Genomic DNA, 27,447 nt, shown 5'->3' with positions numbered 1-27,447 from the left:
ACTTTTGTTAGATTATCTTCTGATTCTTAACCATAATAGGACTCGTGGTGCAATGGATAAAGTACTTGGTAAAATTTGGTTGAAAATACTTAGTGTGGGGTGATGCTCAAAATACAATTGCAAATTACTTTGAACTTTTCAGTAATGGTTGGTGAAACAAGAGCATGCTACACTGTCGGGTTAAATAAAATGTTCTGTTTAAAATTTCGTTCAGATTCCCTAGTTCAACAAGGTACACCTGAAGAAAATCAGGTTACATCAACCAAAGTGTTGTGAAATTAACATGAGAATAATAGTTCGAAGAATCCACATAATGAAGCGTCATCTCAAAAATTCAGAAACAAAATAGATCCAATCTTTTAACTATGGATTGTTTTTGATTATATCATTAGTAGACACAAGACGTCTATTTATCAAAACTATATACAACACCTGTTTCCTTCTAAATTTTAAACAGCAAATAACTAAATCATTATCTGATAGCAAAGCATGGGAAGCACACATGCATTTGATGTCAAATCCAGTCACTCACATTTATGTAACCATTCATCCTTAAAAATAAAAGATTTTTTTTTTACATAAAAATGTCTCAAAATGTGTTAGAAAAGTTTTTATTATTTAATCAAAAAAAAAGTTCAAGTCATACCTGAATGTGCTTACAGTCATGGCCTCGGGCTGGCAAAGTAATCCGTCGAAATGTGATTGGACATTTCAAAGAGACCTTCATTGCTGTCTGTTCAACGCCATCTTCACCATTTAATGTGTTGCTTCCAGCAGGAACATTACTAAAGTTTCTTTTGACTAAAGATTAAAAAAAGAATTTTATTTAATTAAATGTAAACATTAATTGTTTACAATTTTTTAAAAAAAAAGGAGGGATATTTATGATCTGTTTTTTTGGGTTTTTTTTTTTTACATTTAGAATGCAGAGAGTGTTCCAGACTCTAGGGTGTTCAAGATATCATGGCTACTCTCCAAGGAGCCAAACCAAAAGGATTGGCATCAGTCAGTGTTGTCTGCAGTAATATCACATCTTATACACTCAAACCAGGTCTTCTTCAATTGATGCATTTGATATTTAAATGGGAAAGAGGAGATTAAGGGGTTCATACCTTTCCTCAATCCAATCTTGACTTACATTTTCTGATCATCAAAAATGGTACTTTAAATTAGGTAAACTAACCAAAATTTGCTTTCTCCTGGTTGCAGATTTTTGCTAGCAAGTTGTTAAAAAAATCATTTGAATATCATACTTTTATTGCGACATAGTTTTGGTTACAGATAGGCAAAAATCAAACAGCCAATATTAAAATAAATTAAACTGCAAAAATAATGGAGAAAACATTTTTTCTAAAGATTTTCTGATAAACTTTAAAAAAAAAAAAAAAAAAAAAATTAAAAATAAAAATAAATAAAAAACACTAGCATCAAGATATTCAAAACTTACTTTTTGTTATGCAATGTTCTGCCGGTAACAAACGTTTCCGTAATAAACCTTGTAGCACAGATCTAACGCTCGGTCGATGGACAAGTTGAAGGACAAATAAATGAGACTGAAAACATAATAAAACAAAATAAAAATAAAATCACCAACAAATACATTATTATAAATACAGGATGTTATTTTTAAAATCGAATAATAAATATATCTAATTAAACATATAATTAAAATATAAAAAATATGAAAATTCTCTGATGATGATGATGATGATGATAGCGGCAATGTTTAAAATATTTTGCATAACTGACATCTAGGGAATTAAATTGTTAAGTCTTTATTTTCGATAAATTTGAAAACAGTAAAATTATTCAACTCATACGATAACAGAGCCCTGTTTTTTTTAATTCACTTTTTAAAAATTAAAGTAAATAGATTTTGTTTTTTACAGGTTTCCTTTGAAGTATATCTACAAGATTATTTCGAATATGGACAAAAATATAATCAAGCAACTAAAAATCGTTGACATTTTGTCACTTAAGATCAGATTTAAAAAAAGAATAAGTAGCTATCTGATTCATTAAAGGATTTTTTATCTATGAATTGAATTAGCTATTAAAATAGATGCACAACTTTTAAAATTATCTGAAATAAAGACTTAAAATACTTAGCAATCATAAAATAGGTAGCGAAGCGCGGGTATTTTTGCTAGTAGAATTGAGGCACTGAACGTCATAACAAAAAAACGGAGAAAAATGCTGTTAAAGTTTGGTGAATATACTGTGCATTAGTCGATTTCTATCCATGTTTCAGTCTACATTCGACCATAACTACTTTTACACATGTTAGCTGGTGCTACCAGATCAGGCTGTCAGAGGATATTGGCCTCCGGAGATGAAATGAACGTTGATGCTTTTTGTTTTACTTCCTTTTGCAAAACTTAATTATGTTCTGCAAAACCCAAAACAAAAACAACCCACCACCTTTTCCTTCTTCCCATTTTCTCCCACTTTCTGACTGGTTGACTAACTTAAAATGTACCAAACATTAATACTGTAAACCTTTTCCCTCCCCCATTGCAAAACTCATGTTCTCCAGAAAAACGATAAAATCCACTATAAAACAACCAAACCAAACACTAAAAACTAGCAATTAAAGATACAAAAAGCTTTAAAAATAAAAACCTTCTACAAAATAACTGGATGCAACATGAATACTATTTCCAAATTAACTGGATTTGGCATTAAATAACTCGAAAGGGGTTGATATGCTGTAAAACAACGAAACGAAAACTTATATGTGGAGGCTGTAAGGAATAAGATGATATACTAACTTGATATTTTGTCGCAATGTTGTCGATGAGTTATGACATTCAGCACCTCATTTATAAAATAGATAGAGACAGTTTTGGTCACAAACACATTATCTCCATCATAATAAGATTAATGAAGTGTAATCAATAAAACCAAGTTGATAAGCTGAATCTTCAATTTGGTTAGTAATATTTTATCGCATTGTTGTCGATGACCTTGCTAACAAGTGTGTGTGTAGGAAGGAGGAAATTATCACTTTAAATGCTTATCAAAGTGTAAATATTGAAAACAGGATTATTTCATATTTATGATAAGGAATAGCTGCTGCAGTTTAAAGGGTTTAATTTAGGTTGGTTGATTTTGTTTTACGGCATATCAACTCTTTTCGGGTTATTTAATATTGAATCCAAAGATTTGGAAGAAAAATTTTTTTAATAGAATATATTTGTTGTTTTCACGTCGGTTTCTATTCAACCCATAGTTGGGACCCTAACAGGTACTACCACTCCGGGTCAGAGTGGACCTGGGAGCAATGGTAATTAAAGAGTGGCTCCACACTCCCCAAAGCCCACAAGCTGGGGCCTCACCATTCCATTGGATATAGTTTAAGGTCATATCCAGGACCCCCATTGAGGGACTTTTACTCTCTGCAGGGGGGCAGTCGGTGTATTCTAATGCCCCACCGACAGGGCCTTTAATTTAGGATACATCTGAGTGAAGAATTCAGAGTAGTTATTTCATATATAGTAGTAGTAGTAGTAGTATGAACATATATATTTATGGCAAGTAAGCAACACAAATGTACTAAATGAAACATAAATATTTGTGTGGTTTACTTCTCATATTACTATTAAGATCTACTCATGTCGGAGTAAAAACCGACACTATATCCAATGTCTTATATATACATCATATATATACACACACACAGAGGTAGAATTGCTGAATATAAACTAGATATTTGTAGGTCTGATTCTTGCTCCAGAACGGGTGCTAGCTACACTGAAGAGCTGTGATACAGCAGAACAGTGCCTGTGGATGACTAATATGTAGATCTGTGAGTGTAGGTTTGTGTGTGCATATATAATAAAATGGATACAAACAGAATAAAAAAAAGGTTTTATATAAAAATAAGTGCTTGTATAGATGCACTCGATAAAATTGTTTGCGTAATGTAATAAGAAATATGTGCAAGAGAAAGAAGTAATTATAAAGAAAAAAACATGCTTACACAACAGCAGGCTGTGACTGTGATCTGGATTGTATTCCGTCCAGGTTGACATACATCTTTCAGGTAAAGAGGTTTATGAGAAGTTTTATTCTCACCTCGTTCGATATTTAAAGGAGTTGCATTGACGCTGACTGTTACAGAAGCTGGCCAGTTTGTATTCATCTGCCGGTCTTCATGATGAAAACACTTCAGCTGTAACTCAAGATCAGACCTGCAAGGATAAAAAGAAACAAGGATTGCAAAAGCACAACAAATATTGGGGGGGGGGGACAGTATTGCAAAGTGACAAATAGACTAAGTAGCTTCATGATTGTAGATTTGAATAAAAACAATTTTTTGCTTAATGCAACTGCAAAATGAAGGCAGCACACACAACTGTAGAAGTGCTTAAAAAGAGCAAAGTGGCATTAATGATAAATAATGATAACTTCGGTGCACTACAACCCATAAAAAATGCAGGTATGTGTGAATGTATATAAAAAAGGAACACACACATCAGGTGTAGTTTGGGCAAATTTCGGGAAGAGCATTCTAAGCTCAGGAGCAACTGATTCAGGCAGTTTCATGTTCCAGCAATTCATAAGTTAGCATTAAGATTGAGAGATGTGGTATACTTTGTAGGATGTGGGGTAGGTTTCAAAATGTGCACAGAAATGGGTCCAAAGAACTTGCATGGAGGTGCACAGCAGTATGCACAGCAGGATTCTATGCAGCCATATGACCTAAACATGTGCTTGGTTGCTGACTTCAGTAACTGTACATCTGGAGTTCAAATAGGATGCACAGATTTAAGAACATGAAAAACTATCAGCAATGCATGATTTTTAGTGTTGCGATGATTGGAATCAGAAAAATCAGTTTTAGAGCTATCAAAATCAGTATTGAAAAAAATGTGTGCCTATCTTCAAATGTCAAAACGATTCTTAATGTTATTTTTTTTTTCATCTTAATTTTCTATTGCTGGTAATAATTTTAAAATAATGAATATTTATTAATTTTAAACTACCAGTAAGACTATAATCCATATATTTCGGCATAAATGTAATTTTTTTTTATACAGTATTTGCAAAAATATATGCACATAGTATATGAGTTTTTACAGTAATTCGAAAATATATGCACATAGTATGAGTTTTTACAGTAATTCAAAAATCAAAAACTGCAAAACAACTCTACAACTGAATATTTGGATGGTTCCAAAAGAATTGGAATTTGTAATTGTATTGGAATTGTATCACTAATGATTTAATTAAGTTGAGTGTTTGCACTCTCAAAAGATTGTGAACAATAAACACAAAACCATAAGAGAATGAAGAAATGCCATTTAAAAATTCATAAGATCTTACATAAAAGAAAACTTACCTCCACATCAGAGTCTGGTATACAGATTCCCGTAGGTGAAAGGCGTGATTGCTGACTGCCAAATTATGTTCGAGTCGGAAAGGATGCAATACAGTACCATCACGCACAGGGAACGTTAGTCGGAGCTCATCATTTTCTAAAAGCGGAAATACAAAAAATTAAAATCATTATCTTTTTATTAATATTTTTTCAATTAATATTTTAGAATTTTGACTTCTTAAACAAAAACAAAACTATCAAACATTAAAACCTGCAGAATAGAATGAGTGAAATTGTTTTTATGTATAAATGCATTATACGAGTGAAAACAAAATTATGTCTAAATTAAAATTACTCCTGAATTAAAGAATTTTAAATTTTCCTTTTTTTTTTTTAATAATTAATGATTTTATGGCAATATGAAAAGAACCAACTTGCAGTTGAAGGAGAAGACAAGGATTTTCAAAAGTAGAATTCATTCTCGAATCACTCGAAAAAGACTATTTCATTGATTACAGATTAAAGGGTATATTAACATGTCTATTATTATGCTGAACGTGAGTTAATCAAAGTTAAATATTTAAAGGGTATATTAATATATATCTATTATTATGCTGAACACGAGTTAATCAAAGTTAAATCTTTAAAGGATATATTAATATATGTCTATTATTATGCTGAACGCGAGTTAATCAAAGTTCGTTTCCGAAGACATTTTTCCTATATACACACAAAATCAAAAAAAAATTTTATATACACACAAAATCCATGTTAAAATATAATTTAGTTCTAGGATCGAGTTATGTTTAAAAAACAAAAAAATTTGTTTTAATTAACCATAATTTATAAGCAAACACATCAATCTTGTATTTGTCTTCCTTTTACCTATTTTGATTCAAACACATTTATGCCTATGAGCATTTTGAGAAAGAGCGAGTTTTTTCTCAACTTAGTCATCTAGTTTACATATGTTTATCTTTACATACTACAAACATGCATTCAATTAGATGACAAAATAAGATTTTTTACTTTTTTATACAAGAATAATATTACTTTCCATGTGATAATATAGAAGAAATTTCATAGTTTTAGTTATGCAAGAAAAACAATGTCTTAGCAGATATCTATGACTTTTTAATAAAAAGTAGAATAGTGATACTGGTCGAGATCCAAGAGATCATGCATACATCTAGTAATCTATTATATAAATATATATATAAGTACATATAAATAAATATGTACATATAAATAAATGTATATAAATATATATATAAGTACATCTAGTAATCTATTATATAAATAACATTTTTTAAAGGAGACAGCTTACCTTTCTTAATTGGCAGGGCAGGTTTTAAATCTTGAAAGGGTGGCTTCATCTCAGCCCCAGGAGACACATATGGAGGAACAGCACTTCCGGGTGTCATTGGTGGGGTAGGATTACCGGGTAAGGGTGAGTGTTGGTAATTCATGTTGGCTTGCTGAAAATAGAATAAAATTGGGATTGAAAAATTATCAGTTATTAATTTAAAAAAAAAAAATGTAAAAAAATGTCATTTTTTTTTTATTATCTTAGTAAACCTTTTCTATAAACCATTGGAAAGTGTTTGCAGTGAAATGGATGAGAATGCCAACAACGTAAACGGGCCATTGCTATAACATCACTTTCATGTCCAACTTTCACACGATCTGTCTTCTGAATACCTGACTCAAGAAAGAATCAGAGAAACCAAGCTGGTCAATAAAATTTATACAAATTTACTAGAAAACATTCACCATATAAATCGATATACTATTTTAAAAGTTAGAGTTGATTTTTTACTTCGTACACAAACCATAAGGTTCGATTGATTGCAAGAAACAGTTGTAACTAACATTCGGTATTTCATTGAATTAAATTATTATTTGTAGTAGTTAATGTTTTTGTTAATAATCCAAATGTTTACATTTGTATGGCATGAGTTTGTATGGCACAATATCAAATTAAAGTTTGTTGGAGATGGAAGCTGACTACCAATCTGGGCCAAACTCCACACTCTCCAATTGGAGTCAAAGAATAATTATACAAAATTTATATTTCAATATTAAGGTAGCATAGGCAGCCAGTCATTTCAATACCCAAACAATTCAAGGAATTCTTTAGTTCCTGAATGCAAAAAGATGGAAACAAAAAACTCCATGGTCAGAATCGGTCTACTTAATTCTTCTGAATGTGGATGCTAAGCTGTACACAAAGATAGTGACAAACTCAATAGAAAATATAACCTCTGTTTTGGCACTAGTAAGAATTAAAAATCATTAAAAGCTTTAAAGAAACAAATGTAAATGAGCCATCGCTCCATAAACTATTTTATTGTAAGACAAATTGCCACCAGAAATCTCTAAGAAACAAAGAATTTCAAATTAAAAATGATTTATAGTATTTTTTTCATAAGCAATATTGTTAAAAAAAAATTGAAATCCATTTTTTAATAAATGATCTAAGAGTGATGAGAAGAGTGGAGAGAGTTGTGCAACCTACCTGGAAATTCTGTTGGTTAGGAAACTGGTTCGGGAAACCAGGAGGTTGAGGCTGTCTATTGGAAAACTGATTGGGCCCCATATAAATATTTTGTCCATTAGAGTAGGGAGGGGTAGGTCCATTAGGGCGCATGCCTTGTTGGGGGGGTCCAACATAGGTTGGTGAGGGCAATGGTTGTTGCGTTGGAGGGTACTGTGCCTTGCCTGGGTGTTGCTGCTGGCTTCCATAGCCGGTAGGTGCGCCATACTGTGGGTGACAGAGAGAGAGAGAGAGAGAGAGAAAGAGTGTGTGGTCAGTAGGAATGCAAAAAAGATTCAGAGGAAAATGCTGGTAAGATGATAAAGCAGATGAGAAATGGAGGAAGGAAATAGGTTAGAGGAATAGATAGTTGGTGGTAGAATTATAGATATTATGGAAAGTGTTTTTAAAAAGGTAAAGCTTGGCATGGAGCTGCAGGTGTAGAGACTATCCGAAATTTGTTGATAGGGTTGGACAAGGTTTAAAGTTTTCAGTCAAACTTTAAAATTGTGTGTTTGTTTAAATGTGTCCTCACATGTCTCCAAGATATTTTGTCAGCTGATCATTCATGGTCTGTGAGTTGCTAGTTTTCAACAGCATTATCAATCTGGATTGTATAAGTTTAAAATAGCATTTTCGCTAGTCTATAAAACCTATATAACTTTTAGATACGTCTAGATATTTCTTTAAGATGTAGTGTTCACTCATCAGACTTAAGTTGGAAACAACAATTTCATGACATGCAAATTGAATAGACTCATTTTAAGAATATTATAACGTTTTAAAAAACGTCAGAAAAAAAAAAAAAAAGCCTCGAAAGTGCAATGAATCAAAAGCAAACATGCAGAAGAAAAATAAACTTAAAAGCGAAAATTATTTTTAAATTATCAAAATCTGTTGCAATGAATTTTATGTTTTGAAAAATAATAAAATTCAAAATCTAATAGTGAATTGTTCGTAGTTAATGGAACTAGTAGTGTTGGGATGATTAATCAGAAAAATCAGAACCTTTTGTGCAGATTTTCTGATGCAAAAAAAAAAAAAAAAAAAATGATTCTTGTGTTTTTAGTTTTTGTTAAAGCAAAATTCTCCTAGAATAATAAAATGGCAAATATTTATTAATTTTAAACTACTACTAAAACTTGAACCTATAGATCACTAAATATACCCTACAAGTGTATTTTTTCATTTGAAAAAATATCTACACATATTACATAGATGTTTAAGGTAATCCAAAAATTATAAGTTTATATATTTAGAGATTTAAAAAATTTGAATTGGTAAAAGTATCGTAATGGGGAGGGGGGGGGGGGGATTTTGAATCGTCCCATCACTTAGAAACTAGTAAACTAAATGTGAAAGGTTTTTTAGGTAGCAAATAACATCTGATGATCAATTTCCAGTTGGTGACAAAGTAACACACTACAAAAATGTATGTGATCATTATTAAATATCTTTGAATAGGATAGGCGCTGAAGATAAGGAGCCCAAGACTCACCTGGGTGCCATTTGGATACTGCTGTTGTCGTTTCTGCAAGATCTGTTGTGCGCTCGGGTATGGTGAGGCTCTTCTTTGATGATTGTACATGGTTGGCATCGTAGGTTTGTTGGGCATTCCTCCAGGGCCAGAAGGTGGACCTTGAGGTAGTGACATGCTCCCCGGGGGAGGTCGTTGCTGTGGCATACCATACTGATTATTGAAATGTTGTTGACCCTGCATCTAATTTAGAAAAGAGAAATGAAAACGTGATTTAAGAGAATCTATACTATAAATCTGTTGCCTTTATCAATCCAAAGATGTATTTGAAATCAGAAAACGTTCAAAATAAATTTTTTACTAGAAATCCAATGTTTTGTATTCGTTTTATAGAATTTTTTTTTGTTTGTTTTTCATAATAAAATGTGTGCATGATCGTATACCCCACAATATTATTGTATCATCTTCGAATAGAAGAGATATTACACTTTGATTTATGCATTTTATTTTGCCAAAGAAAATCAATGAAACGAAATTAGGCACAAAGTCAATCCAAAAATTGGAAGGTGGGGGGGGGGGATCTATGGGCATCTTTGATTTGTCTACACTAATCGTAGCTAGAGTTCTCAGTCACCATAATACCACAAACACACCAGGGGTTCGTCCTACTTAGGATTCCCAAATCAAATAATTTTTTCTTAAAAAAAAAAAAAATAAAAATAAAAAATAAATATATATATATATATATATATATATATATATATATATATAAATAAATAAATAAATAATGTATGTAAAAAATAGTATTCTATAAAAAATCGTTTTATTTTGATCCTAGCTCAAAGGTAAAGAAAGTGTATTTTAGTTTGAGTTTCACAGTGACAACAGATGAAACTTTTAAAATTTCTTTTTTACTTTTTCCATTGCATTTTCAGCAATTAAATGGTCCCAGGGTAAAGGGTTTGAAAATGTAATGTATATACAAACATGAAATTTTATTATATAGATAAAAATTGTTAACTGAATCATAAATAAAATCTGTGTGACTAACAACCACAGAGTTGCCTGGAACTGAATTCTAATTATAAATCAGAAGTATATAATGGTCTATCATAGACCACAACATATTTCTGATTATAAATCAAGTTATATAGTGGTCTACATTCAATTCCAGGCAACGCTGTGGTTGTCAGTCACACATACTTTATTTATGATTCAGCTAACAATTTTTAAATTTATCAATACTTGCACTTTTATAAAACAGATGTGCAAAATAAGAAATCTTCATAACATTACACAAGTTAGTAGAGTTAGTAAAATACAGCAAAAAAAATGGCCAAATTATCGATTCACACATACAAATACGGGATCCAATGTTTACACTGATTGTTCAATGATGATTCTTCCGGATAAGTTAAAATTGTTAATTTTTTATTGGCATTTTGCAACTCCAATAGTTGCATTTCTTGTAAAATGAGCAATTGAGATCGCCAGGAGACATTTGTTAAAAGGGATGTTAAGATGCTTTGTACAAGTTTATCGAAACTCTTCAACTCCACACACCTACATCCTCATCTTAAGATGCAGGCAGTTTTGTTTTAGTCGTTTTGTTAAAGAAAAAAAAATGTATCTTACATATCGGGAAATACGGTAATCGGTTGGCCTTGAAGAGTCATCTCGAACTAACACTGGACCAGCCGTGAAATTCATTGCGCCATTGAAAAATCCGTGTTTAACCTAAAGAATGTTCAACAAAAACCTGACAATGTATTTTGAGGCCTTTGGTAGAAGTAAGACAAGAAGGTCACGCAATTTTGCAGCTTTTTAGAAGACAGAACAAAAGATCAAGTCAGTTAAAATGTGTGTGCATGTATACACTGGCTTTCTTCAGGTACATTATTTTGTTAGTTTTTATCATAGACAGGAAAGAATAGCTGAAACTTTGTGAAAATGGCAGTAATCATAATGAGGTTAGTTGTTGGGTTGTGAGGAGGTCACAAACCCAACTGACATGTTTTATATAAGATTAGTTTGTAGATAAAATGAATGACTATTTGGGAATTCCAAGTGGTGTATGTGCTCTCCGGTTATCTCGGTATTGTTTCCAGTCGTCTAGCATTTCTCCTTGCCACTGGACTCAAGCAGTGCAGATCCAGGAGAGGCATGGTTAGAGATTGCGCAGCTACCTTTACAGAGGGTGTCCATTGTCTTTCAAGACTGAATGGAGGCATTAATCGATTGATCAAGTTTGTAGATTTATTTATTTTGTAAATAATCTGTAAAAAATTTAACAGACAGATGAAACACTGACTGATACTACCTCTCCAGGTCAGAATAAACTGGGATGTAAATATGACAACTAAAAAGGTGGCTCCACACTCTTCAAAAGCTTCCAAATTGAGGGTCTTATCACAAGATCATACCTAGGCCCACAAAGATGAAACGCATAAATAATAATAATAATACTTATCATAGATATACCATCATAAGGTTGTTGGTTAATGGAAAGAGGCTTAATTTTTATTAATAGAGTAACCATCACCAATTGTCATGACAAATTACATCCTACCTGAGAGCTCCTTTGCTTTAAATTTACAAGCAATATGAATTGGGACAAATATATTAAGGACATTGCCATAACTGCTACAAAACGGTTGACTCTCTCTATTCAACTAAAAAATTACTCCCACCAGAGAACATTCTATATACTTTTTACAAAGTCATAATTCGTCCATGCATGGAATATTGTTGTTACATTTAGGTTGGTGCATCTCTCTCTTAGTATCAAAAAAAGCCAAATCTAATAGATTCTGCACTATCGGTCAAGCCCCAACCTCTGTCCTATCATATCAGTGTTGCATCACTCTGCCTATGGGCTGTGTTCTGATGAATTTGTAGTACTTATGCCCCCTAGAGATACATACTCCAGCCTAACCCAACAAACAGCAAAATCTCATCTCTTCACTGTTGAAATCACGTGATACCAAAAAAAAACTTCTTTTCTAATAGTTTCTTCCCTCAAACTGCTAGACTTTGGAATTCACACCTTGCTTCCCTGACTGTACTAACCTGCAAAAGTTTAAATGTAATGTAAACAGACATCTCGCTGATTAACTCCTCATAGTAACGTTAGACACAATCCCAAGTAGTATCCTCTTACGTCCAAGTGACTGGGATGAAAACAAAGTAGTAGTAGTAGTAGTAAAAAAAAAAAAAATGACCATGAGATTAGGAGGGGGTGGGGGAGAAAAGAGAATATGGCAGGGGTGGAGTATATAAATACAAAAAAATAAATGTTTTAGTGAATGGTGGACACAGACAGTTTCATATCAAATTTGAACTCCAATCTCCAACTCCTGTGTTTTTAAATGTATATACTAACCCTAGAAAACGCTGCATCAACGACCCCACACCCCCACTGTTGCAATGTGTGCATAGGATTTCTTACCTGGACCTGTGGGCCATACTGATTATTCATGTTCATGTTCATGTTCATCTGCTGCTGCTGCTGCTGCTGCTGGTTCTGTTGTTCTTGAATGGCTACCATGCTGGCTGTTGCTGTAGCTGTCGCAGTGGCCGTGGCAGCAGCTGCAACAAGGGCCGCAGAAAGAGCTGCTGGTGCTGCCGGATATTCATTATTCCCGGACATCTGAGGAGGGTTGGAACCTGGTGTATTAGGGGTAGGAGGATAGCCACTAAAAATAAATGCACAAAAAAAAAACAAAAAAAAAACAGAATTAGATTTTTAAAAATAAGGCAACGGACAAGTTTGAATAAGAATATAATTAAAACACCAATATAATGAAGAAAGACGAGGAAGCACACGGGGTCTAATTGAACACAAAGAAAATAAAAAGTTAAAAATTTGCAGATACTTTGAAATCAAGGGAGATAAGTCAGTTTGTCATACTGAATTGGTCACAACTTTTCCACATTAAAACAAAATTCGATAAATTCTATTTCTACTTGTAATTATTTTTCTACTGGATCATTTTTTGACTTTATACTAATTCGCCATAACATGCAAGTGTGTAACAATGTTTTTACCTGAAATTCGTTGGTTTAAAAAAAATCATAAATATAAAGAAGCATCCTTGTTTTATTTCTATTTTTCAGAGATGTTTAATGACAAAGAGGCTTGCTTTATTTAACGGCATGAATTATTTCTGCTTTTTTAAATTTATTTCGCAAGCTGCAATTTGATTCATAACTTACGGGTTCAAATCTTTCTCCAAAACTATTAGCACGTAACAATAAAAATCAATTTTATCTCATCATAGTTGATTTCATAGGTGACAAAATATTCATTAAGGCAATCACAATTCCATCCATTAAATGAGAGTGTAAAATCTGACTAAAAAAAAAACAACAAACAAACTGAGTAACTTTAAAACTATTTCATGATTATACAAATTGAAACTGCTTTCTACGCTTCGATTTTTTTTTTTTTTGCATATCCAATGAATTTCACACCTTTTTTTTTGTCGTTCAATACTGAATTCAGTTATTTTGAGAAAAGTTTTTGTTTCAAAATTTTAATAGCTTCAACTTTTAATTTATATATAGTCTGCAAACAACACAATCTATTTAACCCATGATTAGCACCTTAACAGATACTTAAGATCAGAATGAACCTGCAAGCAATGGCAACTAAAGAGCGACTCTACATGGTCCTAAAACTTCAAGATTCAGTTTTGAAATTTTGAAAGAGGACAAAAATTACTTTAAACTTAGTATTAAAAAAAATGCATTTAAAAAGGTTTGAAATATAAATGCAGAATAAATATTCCAAATTTGGAAATATCTGAAAATATATAACACTATGAAAAATGAATCTTTATTTTTTTACTTTTGAAACAAATTACTAAAGCGAATTGAAAACAAATAATTTTAAGAATACGAGGGGTGTGCAATAAGTAATGCCCCTGACCCACTTCCAGTTGTCTGATCTAGCTGAAATTTTGCATGTGCAAGGATTTATATCTCTACGGGTTATGTGGCAAATTACAGATCTGAACTAATTGTCGTTTCTGTTTTACAGGTGTTTGAACTGAGTCAGGTGTGAAATTCATTGGACAAAGCGGGGGAGGGCAGAGCGGTAACTCTAGATATATCTAAGGCTTTTGACAGGGTATGGCATGAGGGTCTCCTCAGGAAAATTAGATCATTACGATATCATTGGTAGAATACTTAACATAATTAAATCCTTCTTAGATAAGAGAAAAATCCAAGTTGTCCTTGACGGTCGTACATCTAAATAATATGATATAAATACGGGAGTGCCCCAGGGGTCTATCCTTGAACCTCTACTGTTCCTGATATTCATAAATGACCTCCCGATAAAATTGCCTCTGAGATGGATATATATGCTGATGACACCACACTCTATAACAGGCACGACAGGAAAACAAATGAACACATATCTAAAGAAATAGCAGAAACACTAGAGGAAGACCTCCAATATGTGGTGGAATGGGGACAAAAATGGATGGTCATGTTCAATGCTGCCAAGACTAAACTAGTTTCATTACAAGAAACCTTCTCTACCACCTATAGCAATGGCCAACAAATCTTTATCTGAGAGTACATCTTTCAAACTCTTTGGCCTAACGTTCACAGTAAACATGAGTTGGAACAATTACATTGAAAGCATTGCCAGGGCAGCTGCAAGGAAGGTGGGCTCTCTCTACCGTGCTAGAAAACTACTAACACCCGAAAGTATCCTGTACCTCTATAAGGCCACCATTCGCCTACGTATGGAGTATTGCTGTCATATTTGGGCGGGTGCATCGGCTACTAGTCTCTCGCTCATTGACAAGGTTCAAAAGAGAGTCACAAATCTGATAGGCCCTGAACTGGCATCTAAGCTTCAGCCTATGTCCCATCGATGAAACGTTGCATCCCTCTGCCTGTTCTACAAGTATTTTAATAGTGAATGCTCTAACGAACTGCAAGCACTTGTGCCCTCATGACGTGAACACCATCAACAGACCCGACAGGCTGCAAAATCCCACCTCCACACTGTAGAGATCCCCAGATGTAAAAGATCTTTCTACTCCAGTAGTTTCTTCCCCAGAACCGCTAGATTTTGGAATTCCAGGTCCCTGCTTCCCCAACTGTACTGTCGTGCAGAAGTTCAAGTGCAACGTGAACAGACATCTTGCTGCCCAAATCCCTGCATAGTACCCCAGTAGTTATTGCCCCAGATAGTAGCCCCCTACACCAAAGTGGCAGTGTGCTTTGTTTGGGGTGAAAATGTAATTAAAAAAAAAAAATAAATAAATAAAAAAAAATAAATAAAAAAAATGGAGCCTGTTGAATGTCCAGCAGTGATCCGTTTTTCGTATTTGAAAGAACGCACACCACAGGAGACTTTTGATGAAATGAAAGAAACTTATGGTGATAATGCCTTATCATATGACCTTGTAAAACACTGGCATCATGAATTCAAACATGGCCGGAAGTCTGTGGAAACAGCTCCCAGACCTGGTCGCCCCCCCCTCTCCTGCCATTGATGAGGCATCTGTCCGTCAAGTTGAGGCTGCCATTTTGGAAGATCGGCACATTACTATTCGCCAAATAACCCAAGATGTCAAGATTAGTACAGGGTCTGTGGAAACTATCATTCACGATCATTTGCATATGCATAAGGTGTCTGCCAGATGGATTCCCAGGTTGCTCACACCATTCCAGAAGCGAGAACGCGTTTAGTGCTCGAAGATGAATTTGGAGATGTGGCAAGAAGATGAGTCAAAGTTTTTCAAAAGACTGATTACACAGGATGAAACCTGGGTCCATCACTATGATCCAGAGACCAAAGCCCAGTTAATGCAGTGGAAGCACTTGGACTCACCACATCCAAAGAAGGCAAGGGTGCAGCCCTCCACTGGCAAGGTCATGCTCAGTCTTCTGGGACCAGGACGGAGTAATGATAACAGATTTCCTGGCAAAGGGTACCACAATTACAGGAGCCTATTATGCTTCACTTTTGAGGAAATTAAAGGAAGCTATCAAAATCAAGAGGTGGGGCAAGATCAGCAAAGATACCCTCCTCCTGCAGGACAATGCTCCGGTCCACAACTCGAATGTTGCCAGATCAGAAGCATGGGCGTGTGGTTATGAAATCCTCCCCATCCTCCCTACTCTCCTGACCTTGCACCCTCTGACTTTTACCTCTTCCCAGCCATGAAGTTGTTTTTGAAAGGAAAGCGTTTCCCAGATGATGCAGCCTTGATTTCTGAAGTCACGTCTTGGTTGGAGGTCCAACGTGGGGTGTTCTACAAAAACGGTCGCCAGAGCTGCATCAAACGATAGGAGAAATGCATAACTCTGGGTGGTTCCTATGTAGAGAAAGACTAATAACTGTGGCAAGTTTTGTTGCTCTACTGCTATAGAAAGTGGGTCAGGGGCATTACTTATTGCACGCCCCCCCCCCCCCGTAACCTGGGTTAATTCAAAAATAAAAAAATAAAAAAGGGAAATTAAAAGTTTTTTTTTTTTTTTTTTTAGATCTAGTTGATGAAATTTGAGTATTCTGAGAGTTCTTATAAATTTGAAATTATTGCTTAAAATATGAGTTTGAAACAAATATAAAATACAATTTAGTGTAGATTTTTATCAGTGATGTTTACAAAGAATACATAATGCCTCCCTTATTAAAAAGCATTCCTCAAATTATGACCTTGTGAGGAAACAAGTAAATAAGAACGGATATTTATCAACTAATAAGTCACAGGCCTGGCATATGTATGGCACTATTAATTTAAAAATTACATACTGTACTTTGGGGTAATTGCGCCAAGTCCCAGGTAATTGCACCAACTAGCTAAAAGTGCTCTTTTGGCAACCACGCATATAAAGAGTACTTTTTTTTCGTCGGTGCAATTACTTCCGGATTCGGTGCAATTACTCCAAATTATGGTATGCTTTTTATGAAATACTAATCTTTGAAAAATTTGAACCAGATTGGATTATTAATTTACAAAAAAATAAGTCCTCTAAGTGTAACAAGTGTCACAAATTTTTAAAACAACACAAAAATCTGAATGTCAATAAAATATTGCTTTCCAATGGAAAAAATACTGTTCAAGAAACAATAGGTGATATGCTGAATTTAAATGTAGTCGTAAACACAAATAATGTTAAAATTTGTAATGGAAAACATTTTCAAAAAAAAGTCATAAACTTGAAATTACTAGAGATAGGAAAGAAATTGAAGATATTAAAAGAGTGTATTCACCATTTTAAAATATACATTTGTCAAGAAGAAAGCCGTCTTAAAAGTGGGTGCCACATTTGCTCATGATCGATTAAAAACAATGCGTCACCGATTCAGGCCATGATTTACAAGTGTTCCAACCTAAAGAGTTTTTGTTTTAATATGTGACAAAAAATGTACTATGGATTCACTACTTTTCTCCATAGTTGAATAGCACTCTGATGAGTAGACAGTAGCAAGTGAAAGCCGCCTAAACAAGCACACATCAGCAGGCAAGGTTTTGTCGTCCAGATTGTTTATTAATTACCTTCAGAAAGGAAGCACGGTAAATAACAATTATCATACAGCATTGTTTGTACGGTTGACAGAATAAGACACCAAAACAGGCAAAAAGAAAACATTCTTTAACAAAAACAATGCATCTTGTTACATCGATCACAATGATGGCAAAATTACATGAATTGCATTTTTGGATTGCTCCCTCACCCTATTCTCCATATTTAACACTCAATGACTATTGCCCATTTATAGACCTGGAAAGAATACTTCAGGGAAAGAGATTTGGCACCAATGAAGAAATCACATCAGAAACTGAGGCATATTTCAGACCAAAGACAAATCATTCTACAAAAAAGACATCAAATTGCTAGTGTTGGAATCAGCGTATTACCCTAGAACGAGACAATGTTAATGAATAAAGGCAAAGATATTAGTAAAGCTATTTAACCTTTGGATAGGGAATCCATACTTATCCTAAAAGCATGAGACTAAAAGTGAATATAAATGGTGGAGGCTGGATCACCAAGTAGGCTCACTTAAATCACTATGCCAAATTAACTTTTCACAGTGAACATAACATGTTATAGTCAAGGAAACAAAACTGAATTCATTTAAGCAAACATTGAAAAATTATAAATTTTAACATTCATCATTTATCAGCACTGTTAAAATTATTTTGATTCAGTGATAGATTTAAATGAATGCTTCATCATTGTGCACACTGAAAAAAAAAAAATTTTAATGGAAAAAATAAAACCAATTTTTAAAAACTATTTTGCCATCAAATTAAGATTAAGGAATTACAGGACTTTTCAAAAAAATGTTTTAAACATCATTCATAATCGACATTGTTTTTCAACGGACTGTTGTCTTCAGCTATTGATTATTTTTCAATAAGATTTTGCCTAATCTGCTTTCTGCAAATTTAATCCATTACAATGTTTATTTTTGTCATATTCAAAATTGCATGGCTGTCCAGATTTTCCCAAATATTAAAAGACAAAATATTTTTTAAAAATATGCATCTTGTGACAAAAAAATATTGTACACCAAAAATCATGCAACCTGATCAATTAGTCTTATTTTTAAATAAGAATATTAAATTTTGTGGCCAAGAGAACAGCAACAATATAGGATTGCTATCTTGAGAAAAAAAAAAAAAAAGAAAAAAAAAAAGAAAAAAAAAAAGAAATAACTCCAAATAATTCAAATTTGCAAGATTTTAAAAAGCTTTTTTTAACATGGGGACATTAGAAAAAAATCAAATTCACTTAAAAATTAAACTACTTGATCAATTTACATGATTTTTGGAATACAATATTTTCTTGCTGTCACATCATACAAGTTTTTCTTTGTGTTTTTTAATATTGGGGGAATCTGGACAAGAACCAAAAATTGCAATCACAACTATCAAAGAAATAGTCCAAAGGAAAACAATATAATTACCCTCCCCTCCACACACACACACACACACACACACACACTCTCTCAATCTTACGAAATGATAAATGCTGTTATTTTATTGAAAAATCCTAGATTTCTACATCAAAGAAGATCGCTGTTTATATAATTATTATTAGTTCTGTTAGGTAGCAATCCGATAAAGTGCTCAATCTTTATTAATTTAAAATATTACAGAAGTTCAGATAAACATGATACATTGGCTTCAAATTAGTGAAGTGGAGAAATTCATAGTTTTTTTTTTTTTTTAGTTTTAATTCTTTCGCTTTCGGCAGCCATCATTTGATCTGTGGGATTGCTTATAAGAGAAGTCGTTTTTTTTTTCTGGGAAATATTTTCTGCTTAAAATATTTTTATTTTTATTTTCTAGTAAGTAATTACTGGGGGTGAGTCTTCCAAAATAACCCTGCAAAATACTATTATTGCACGGTTTGGTGTTTTCTGTTCCTAGCTGCTAGGGTTGAATGCTTTCTTGTCTTGTCACTGTTGGTATTGATGGCTGCTCTCCAGGCATTACAATCATTAACCAGATACTCTGTGATGTTTAGAGCATGGAGGTCGACCATGACATTGTCCAGCTATCACTTTTTGGCTGGCTGCAGTATTTGCCTCTAACAACATTCTGTGTATATATAAATATAATTAAGAAAACTAAGGGTTTGTTGCTGACTTCCCTTAAAATTAATCATACAGATGACTGATGGAAGCAAAAAATAGGCTTATAACAGAAAATCAGAATTTTATTACTTGAAACCTAAGATACAAATTGAATTAAACTTTTGCAATATTATAATAAATATCATTTTGTCTGCCCAATCGGTGCCTTCATTCCATTTTTATAGACCATTATAAAAAGTTTTTATATTCAAGAGTAAATATGCATTATAAAATACAGTATTATAAAGGTTTACGTTTAAAATCATATGAATACATTTTTTTTTTTTTTGTTTCTTTTCCCTAAATAATTAATAAAAACCTTGATATTTTATCCTTTTAATATTTTGGTAGATTTTCAGCAAAAATGTTAAACTAAAAAAACTGCTCTGTTATGACACACAACAGAGAAAACCACACCCTTTAAAATGAGAAGTTATTTTGAAGCATTGAACAATTTTTGACATTCTAATGTTGGGAAAACCTTTTAAATGCCTACTTTTAAGACATTTTTGATAGATTGGAATGAAAGGATTGTTTTAAGTAAAAGTTATTAAAAAATATATAGTTCTCTATCATTAAAAAATATATAGTTCTATATCATTAAAATATATATAGTTCTCTATCATTAAAGAATATATAGTTCTATATCATTAAAATATATATAGTTCTCTATCATTAAAGAATATATAGTTCTATATCATTAAAGAATATATAGTTCTATATCATTAAAATATATATAGTTCTCTATCATTAAAGAATATATAGTTCTATATCATTAAAGAATATATAGTTCTATATCATTAAAATATATATAGTTCTATATCATTAAAATATATATAGTTCTATATCATTAAAATATATATAGTTCTATATCATTAAAATATATATAGTTCTATATCATTAAAATATATATAGTTCTATATCATTAAAATATATATAGTTGTCTATCATTAAAGAATATATAGTTCTATATCATTAAAGAATATATAGTTCTATATCATTAAAATATATATAGTTCTATATCATTAAAATATATATAGTTCTATATCATTAAAATATATATAGTTCTATATCATTAAAATATATATAGTTCTATATCATTAAAGAATATATAGTTCTATATCATTAAAATATATATAGTTCTCTATCATTAAAATATATATAGTTCTATATCATTAAAATATATATAGTTCTATATCATTAAAATATATATAGTTCTATATCATTAAAATATATATAGTTCTATATCATTAAAATATATATAGTTCTATATCATTAAAGAATATATAGTTCTATATCATTAAAATATATATAGTTCTCTATCATTAAAATATATATAGTTCTCTATCATTAAAATATATATAGTTCTCTATCATTAAAGAATATATAGTTCTATATCATTAAAATATATATAGTTCTCTATCATTAAAATATATATAGTTGTCTATCATTAAAATATATATAGTTCTCTATCATTAAAATATATATAGTTCTCTATCATTAAAGAATAAAATGGGTGCTGTAAAGTAATTTTGAAGGCAAAAAAAATTTGTGAAGGATGAATAAAAAGTCAAAATAGTTGAGCCAAAATTTGGTTCACATAATCTCAAAATTTGGTTCACATAATCTCAAAATTTGGTTCACATAATCTCAAAATATAAATAAAAGTAGCATCAGACAACTTTAGGCCTATTTTACTCACGCAGCAGATAGGGCTGACGGTGAAGGGGCAGGGTAGTCATGGTTACCCGGCAGAGGGAGTGGGGTCGACCCCGGGGTATTCGGTGTGGGTGGATAACCACTAGAAGGAAAAAAACAAATAAGACAACAATAATAAATTAAAATTTCCCACAAAATTAAATAAAATACACGATAATAAAAAATAACTTAAAGAAAAAATAAATTTAAAAAATGTAAATAAAATTGTACATCATAAAAATAAAAAGACATAAATTAAATTTCAAAGTCCCTCAACCACAACCTTGTCCCAATTTGGTAAATTTCAAAATTTCTTAGTATTTTTAAAACCATTATTTGATAAAATATTTTCTTATCTAACGTTAATAAATCAAGATCAACAGTTTGTATACGATAAAAAGTTAGAATGAGTGTTATTGCGTTTGACATAAGGCCATATTTGTAAAGCACCCTCTAAAAATTTGGAAACACTAGTAATGCACAATTAACTTTCTAGAGCACTAATGGGGGCCACCTATAATGGTCTATACAAATGCAGCACTCGTAAAAATGTAATTTCTATCAACTAATGGGGGCCACCTATAATGGTCTATACAAATGCAGCACTCGTAAAAATGTAATTTCTATCAACTAATGGGTGCCACCTATAATGGTCTATACAAATGCAGCACTCGTAAAAATGTAATTTCTATCAACTAATGGGGGCCACCTATAATGGTCTATACAAATGCAGCACTCGTAAAAATGTAATTTCTATCAACTAATGGGGGCCACCTATAATGGTCTATACAAATGCAGCACTCGTAAAAATGTAATTTCTATCAACTAATGGGGGCCACCTATAATGGTCTATACAAATGCAGCACTCGTAAAAATGTAATTTCTATCAACTAATGGGTGCCACCTATAATGGTCTATACAAATGCAGCACTCGTAAAAATGTAATTTCTATCAACTAATGGGGGCCACCTATAATGGTCTGTACAAATGCAGCACTCGTAAAAATGTAATTTCTATCAACTAATGGGTGCCACCTATAATGGTCTATACAAATGCAGCACTCGTAAAAATGTAATTTCTATCAACTAATGGGTGCCACCTATAATGGTCTATACAAATGCAGCACTCGTAAAATGTAATTTCTATCAACTAATGGGGGCCACCTATAATGGTCTATACAAATGCAGCACTCGTAAAAATGTAATTTCTATCAACTAATGGGTGCCACCTATAATGGTCTATACAAATGCAGCACTCGTAAAAATGTAATTTCTATCAACTAATGGGGGCCACCTATAATGGTCTATACAAATGCAGCACTCGTAAAAATGTAATTTCTATCAACTAATGGGGGCCACCTATAATGGTCTATACAAATGCAGCACTCGTAAAAATGTAATTTCTATCAACTAATGGGGGCCACCTATAATGGTCTATACAAATGCAGCACTCGTAAAAATGTAATTTCTATCAACTAATGGGTGCCACCTATAATGGTCTATACAAATGCAGCACTCGTAAAAATGTAATTTCTATCAACTAATGGGGGCCACCTATAATGGTCTATACAAATGCAGCACTCGTAAAAATGTAATTTCTATCAACTAATGGGGGCCACCTATAATGGTCTATACAAATGCAGCACTCGTAAAAATGTAATTTCTATCAACTAATGGGGGCCACCTATAATGGTCTATACAAATGCAGCACTCGTAAAAATGTAATTTCTATCAACTAATGGGGGCCACCTATAATGGTCTATACAAATGCAGCACTCGTAAAAATGTAATTTCTATCAACTAATGGGGGCCACCTATAATGGTCTATACAAATGCAGCACTCGTAAAAATGTAATTTCTATCAACTAATGGGGGCCACCTATAATGGTCTATACAAATGCAGCACTCGTAAAAATGTAATTTCTATCAACTAATGGGGGCCACCTATAATGGTCTATACAAATGCAGCACTTGTAAAAATGTAATTTCTATCAACTGGAAATTAGTTACATTTATTTACAAATTAACAAAAGTTTTAGGATGTGTAGTTTATTTTTATTACATTTTTATTTAGCTTGCCTAAATATATACTCAAACTTAAACCATTTTAAGACAAAAAAAAACTAAAAAAACACTAATAATAAACAAAACAATGCCTAAAGAAAAAAGCATTTAACAAATCAATAATGATAAACGTTTAATAATTCTTTGTAAATTATGTCTTTTTTTAAAGTTAATAGTTTAATCTTGCATAAACAAGGTTTGTTTTTGTTTGAATTATTAACAGAAAAAGATGACTGCAAATATTTGGTCAAATTGATCAATTCTTACATATGCACAAAGTTAGATTTTATCTTTTGTCTTTTAGCAATAGAAAAAGAATCTGAAATCAAGAGAAATCTATTTTAAGGACATACAATTTGACAACTATTTTATCAAAATATTTGTTTTTTAAATAGTAAATGTCTTAAATATACAAAAACTAAAATCCAATATGATTCTATTTAAATTAATTTTAAGGGTCGAATTTGTAATGAGTGGGAGTGATAGAAAAAAAAAATTCATGCTTATACAAAGGTGAAAACATCTAGGACATACATCACATGGACAGTTTGTGTCTATCTACAAATGCCTCTTTGAATTTGGGAGATAGACCTAGACCTACCCACCCATCTCCATATATATTCCGAAACTACATTAGACAGAATACTCATATACGTAACGTATATTTTACAAACCACTAAATTTATTTTTTATTTGGAACCAGGAATCTCATGAAAGCAATGAGGGTCAGAGGCATGAACATTATCAGGGCTCTACATGGCGAGTGAAACAGTCGCATTTGCGAGTGATTTTTTAAAGTGGCGATTAGAAATAATGAAACGCTTATCTTTTGACGATTGTATTTCTTTCACTGACAATCTTCCAAGGCTCACCTACTGAGTGAAAAATATCTTTTAAACTTTTTTTTTTGATAAAATGAACAAAGTTAAATTATTTAAACAATAAAAATTTAATAGACCAATATACTCCTTTTTTTTTTTAACAAAGGCTGTTTAAAAAACATTTGAAGAAAACAGAAAATTTGTTGTATATTAAGAATTACACTTATTTAAAAATATACAGAAAAATCTTTTTGATGTACATACGCATCACAGAACGAAGATGTTATATTTCAAAAATCATATAAGTTTGGCTAGTAACTTTTCTATTTGGCTAGTAAATGAAAATATTTAGTTGTCAAAGGTCAACTAAAGATAAATTTGTCCATAGAGCCCTGATTATATACATATAAATATATATGACAGCTTTTCATAGTCTACAGCTCATCAGTATGGCTACAAATAGCAGGTGTATTCATACTGAGATTTGAAAACGTAAATGGCTAGCCATACAATAGTCCGATTAGTCTGAATCTGATTTTAACCTCAACTCAAAACATTTGCCTATCTAGCAATATGAGTTTTGATACAGCAAAATGGACTGCCAGTGACTGACTACATGGATCCCTCACTCTTTTACAAGCTAAGCACTTAGCAATAATGCAAAGCTGTAGGTAAATATGAATAGAATACTCTGTGGTATTGTTTAATATTGTTTATATAGAAAGTTAGATTTCTCTGCCTCATGTCTAGTGAGGATGGTACAGTGGATAAAAATTGACTGTTGAGAAAAAATAACATTACCCTGTTTTAATGTCATCTTTGCATATGTCTGCCTGGCCACACTGATGTGCTATGATACAATGAAACCATGTCTAAGGAGAAAACGTGTGTGTGTGTGTGCACGCGCTTCAGGTTAGGTTAGTGTTCACACTGATATCTATAAACATCAAAAACTTGTTACTCTATTTGAAAAATAAATAAAAAAACGAACAATAGTAGGGCTAGGACAAGGTAAACAATGATGTCAGATGTGTTTGCTTTTTGGTTAATATTTATGAAGATCATTAAATTGTGTTTGAGTTGAATTAATCTGGGCCAAAAACAAAGCTATAATTACATTTTTTTTTAATATTTTTAAATAAAAGATTTTTAAGTTAGGAGTACCATTCTTGTAAATTAAAAGAGTAAATATGGTTTGATATGCGTTATTTCATTGGGGGTTGAAAATGTCCCAATATAAGTGTGGGTTTTAAGGTGTCTGTTCTTTTAGAAGTGATGTTTAAAATATTACAGTTAATTGGAGTGAGGATTCCAGATGTGAAGATTGGTTAATAACATTCTATACAGAAGGTCGTCAAGTTATCTGGATGGATGCTAGTTACTACGATTTCATTGTTATGATGTAATAAATCAAGGTGGTTACTGTTTGGATTGAATAATTTAGTTAAAGAGATGGAGGAAGCATTTGTGTATTAGAATGAATTAATGTATCATCAAAATTTGCAGCATGGGATGGTGATTCAGGTACTGGAAGAAGAGTAAATCACATTTTTGTGCATGCAATGCATCGATATATTATTACTGTCTGTTTTGGTAATTACAATTGTTAGTGTGGGTTAAGGGAGAGGGTTGATTAGTTGATCGAGCAGTTTTAATTTTCTTTTTGTTCAATTGTCCAAATATTTTTCTTCCAACTTATGTATTTGTGTGGGTTGGACCGAGGTGTGATTAAAATGTCTTTATTTTTTTTTTACTTACATTCACCCCTAACATCGTAACCTAGAAAAGAAAAAATGTATCCTAGAGCCACTGTATCTACTGTAAATATTAATTGTTTGAGATGGAGATTGTAATGTTCTACTGTAAATATTAAGTGTTTGAGATGGAGCAATTTTTAGTTTTTTTGTATGTAGAGTAGATTTATAAGTAAATTTCATGAATCCCAACTTCTTCCCATTCTGCAAGCACTCTTTATAAAGAATTTTTTTTTATAATAACTACGAAATCCTCTATTTCAATATGCTAGTCATTTCCTATGAAAAGAAAAGTATACATTTTCGAAACTCCATGAAATAAGGAAAAAGTTAAAATCCTTGTGTTAAAACATTTGATGATTAAATAATGTAAATGTTTTATTCATTGTTTAAATGTTTTTTACATTAATGCTCGACTTATTACATAATAATGAAATTATAATAGTTAGCATTCATCCAGCTAACTTGACTTGATCTTCTGTCCAGAATACGGAGCAATTTTTTTTATCCAGAGAGGATTTAATTAAAAACATTTCTATTTTAATATTGCTGTTTCACACACATTATATATAATCTTGGAAATTTCTTTAAACCTATAAAAAAATTGTCCCTTGTTTTACTTATTATTTTGTCAGTAAGTTAATCTTCTGTATTGTTGAATAGTTTTACTTACATGAACACACACACACACACACACACACTAGATATACGCGTTGGGTCACAACTACTGCTTATTCAATGTTGATTTCATCTCAAAATTCATAAACTGACCTGTTAAGATATTTTTCTTCCTAAATTCTATTTTTACTTTTATATTCATTGTTAATAAGCTTAGTATTACTGGAAGCATTATTAATATTAGGCTGAGAGGAAAGTTCTTGTAGAATTTATAATTTTGATTTCAAATGATGTATTTTCAAATAAGTTTATATATCATTTAAAAGAATGTTTTTTGCACTACAATCCTTTTAATGTCTTCTTTTCAGAACGTTGCATACAGGATACATAGAAAGCAAATTCGCACAATTTTCATACTTTAATTCTAGCTAGGTCAAAAAGGTACTGAAATAGCTTGCGATATAAATGAATCATTTGGCCCAGGAACAACTACTGAACACACAGCACAATGGTGGTTCAAGAAATTTCATGATGGTGACGAG

General features: G+C 32.1%; 1 protein-coding gene across 14 annotated transcripts in view; it reads right to left on the bottom strand.

Annotated features, from left to right (window-relative positions):
* The window catches only part of LOC145254896 (zinc finger MIZ domain-containing protein 1-like), a 1,089,917-nt gene that overhangs the window by 13,343 nt on the left and 1,049,127 nt on the right, over window positions 1-27,447 (bottom strand). For 9 of the 14 annotated variants that reach the window (XM_080113820.1, XM_080113822.1, XM_080113819.1 and 6 more), the window contains 10 exons: window positions 21,654-21,752; window positions 12,785-13,031; window positions 10,972-11,073; window positions 9,358-9,579; window positions 7,842-8,087; window positions 6,651-6,801; window positions 5,345-5,480; window positions 3,983-4,193; window positions 1,448-1,553; window positions 647-801 (listed from right to left, as the gene is read on the bottom strand). In XM_080113820.1, the coding sequence (XP_079969946.1) occupies window positions 647-801; window positions 1,448-1,553; window positions 3,983-4,193; window positions 5,345-5,480; window positions 6,651-6,801; window positions 7,842-8,087; window positions 9,358-9,579; window positions 10,972-11,073; window positions 12,785-13,031; window positions 21,654-21,752 (1,675 nt within the window). The remainder of the gene's footprint in view (window positions 1-646; window positions 802-1,447; window positions 1,554-3,982; window positions 4,194-5,344; window positions 5,481-6,650; window positions 6,802-7,841; window positions 8,088-9,357; window positions 9,580-10,971; window positions 11,074-12,784; window positions 13,032-21,653; window positions 21,753-27,447) is intronic. The other 5 variants (XM_080113829.1, XM_080113830.1, XM_080113831.1 and 2 more) reach the window with 2 other exon arrangements.

This window comes from Euprymna scolopes, chromosome 30, assembly GCF_053919585.1.
Source record: "Euprymna scolopes isolate OS-2025 chromosome 30, ASM5391958v1, whole genome shotgun sequence".
Taxonomy (NCBI): domain Eukaryota; kingdom Metazoa; phylum Mollusca; class Cephalopoda; order Sepiida; family Sepiolidae; genus Euprymna; species Euprymna scolopes.
The sequence above is the reverse complement of the archived record's forward strand: the minus strand, read 5'-3'. Positions and strand labels throughout refer to the sequence as shown.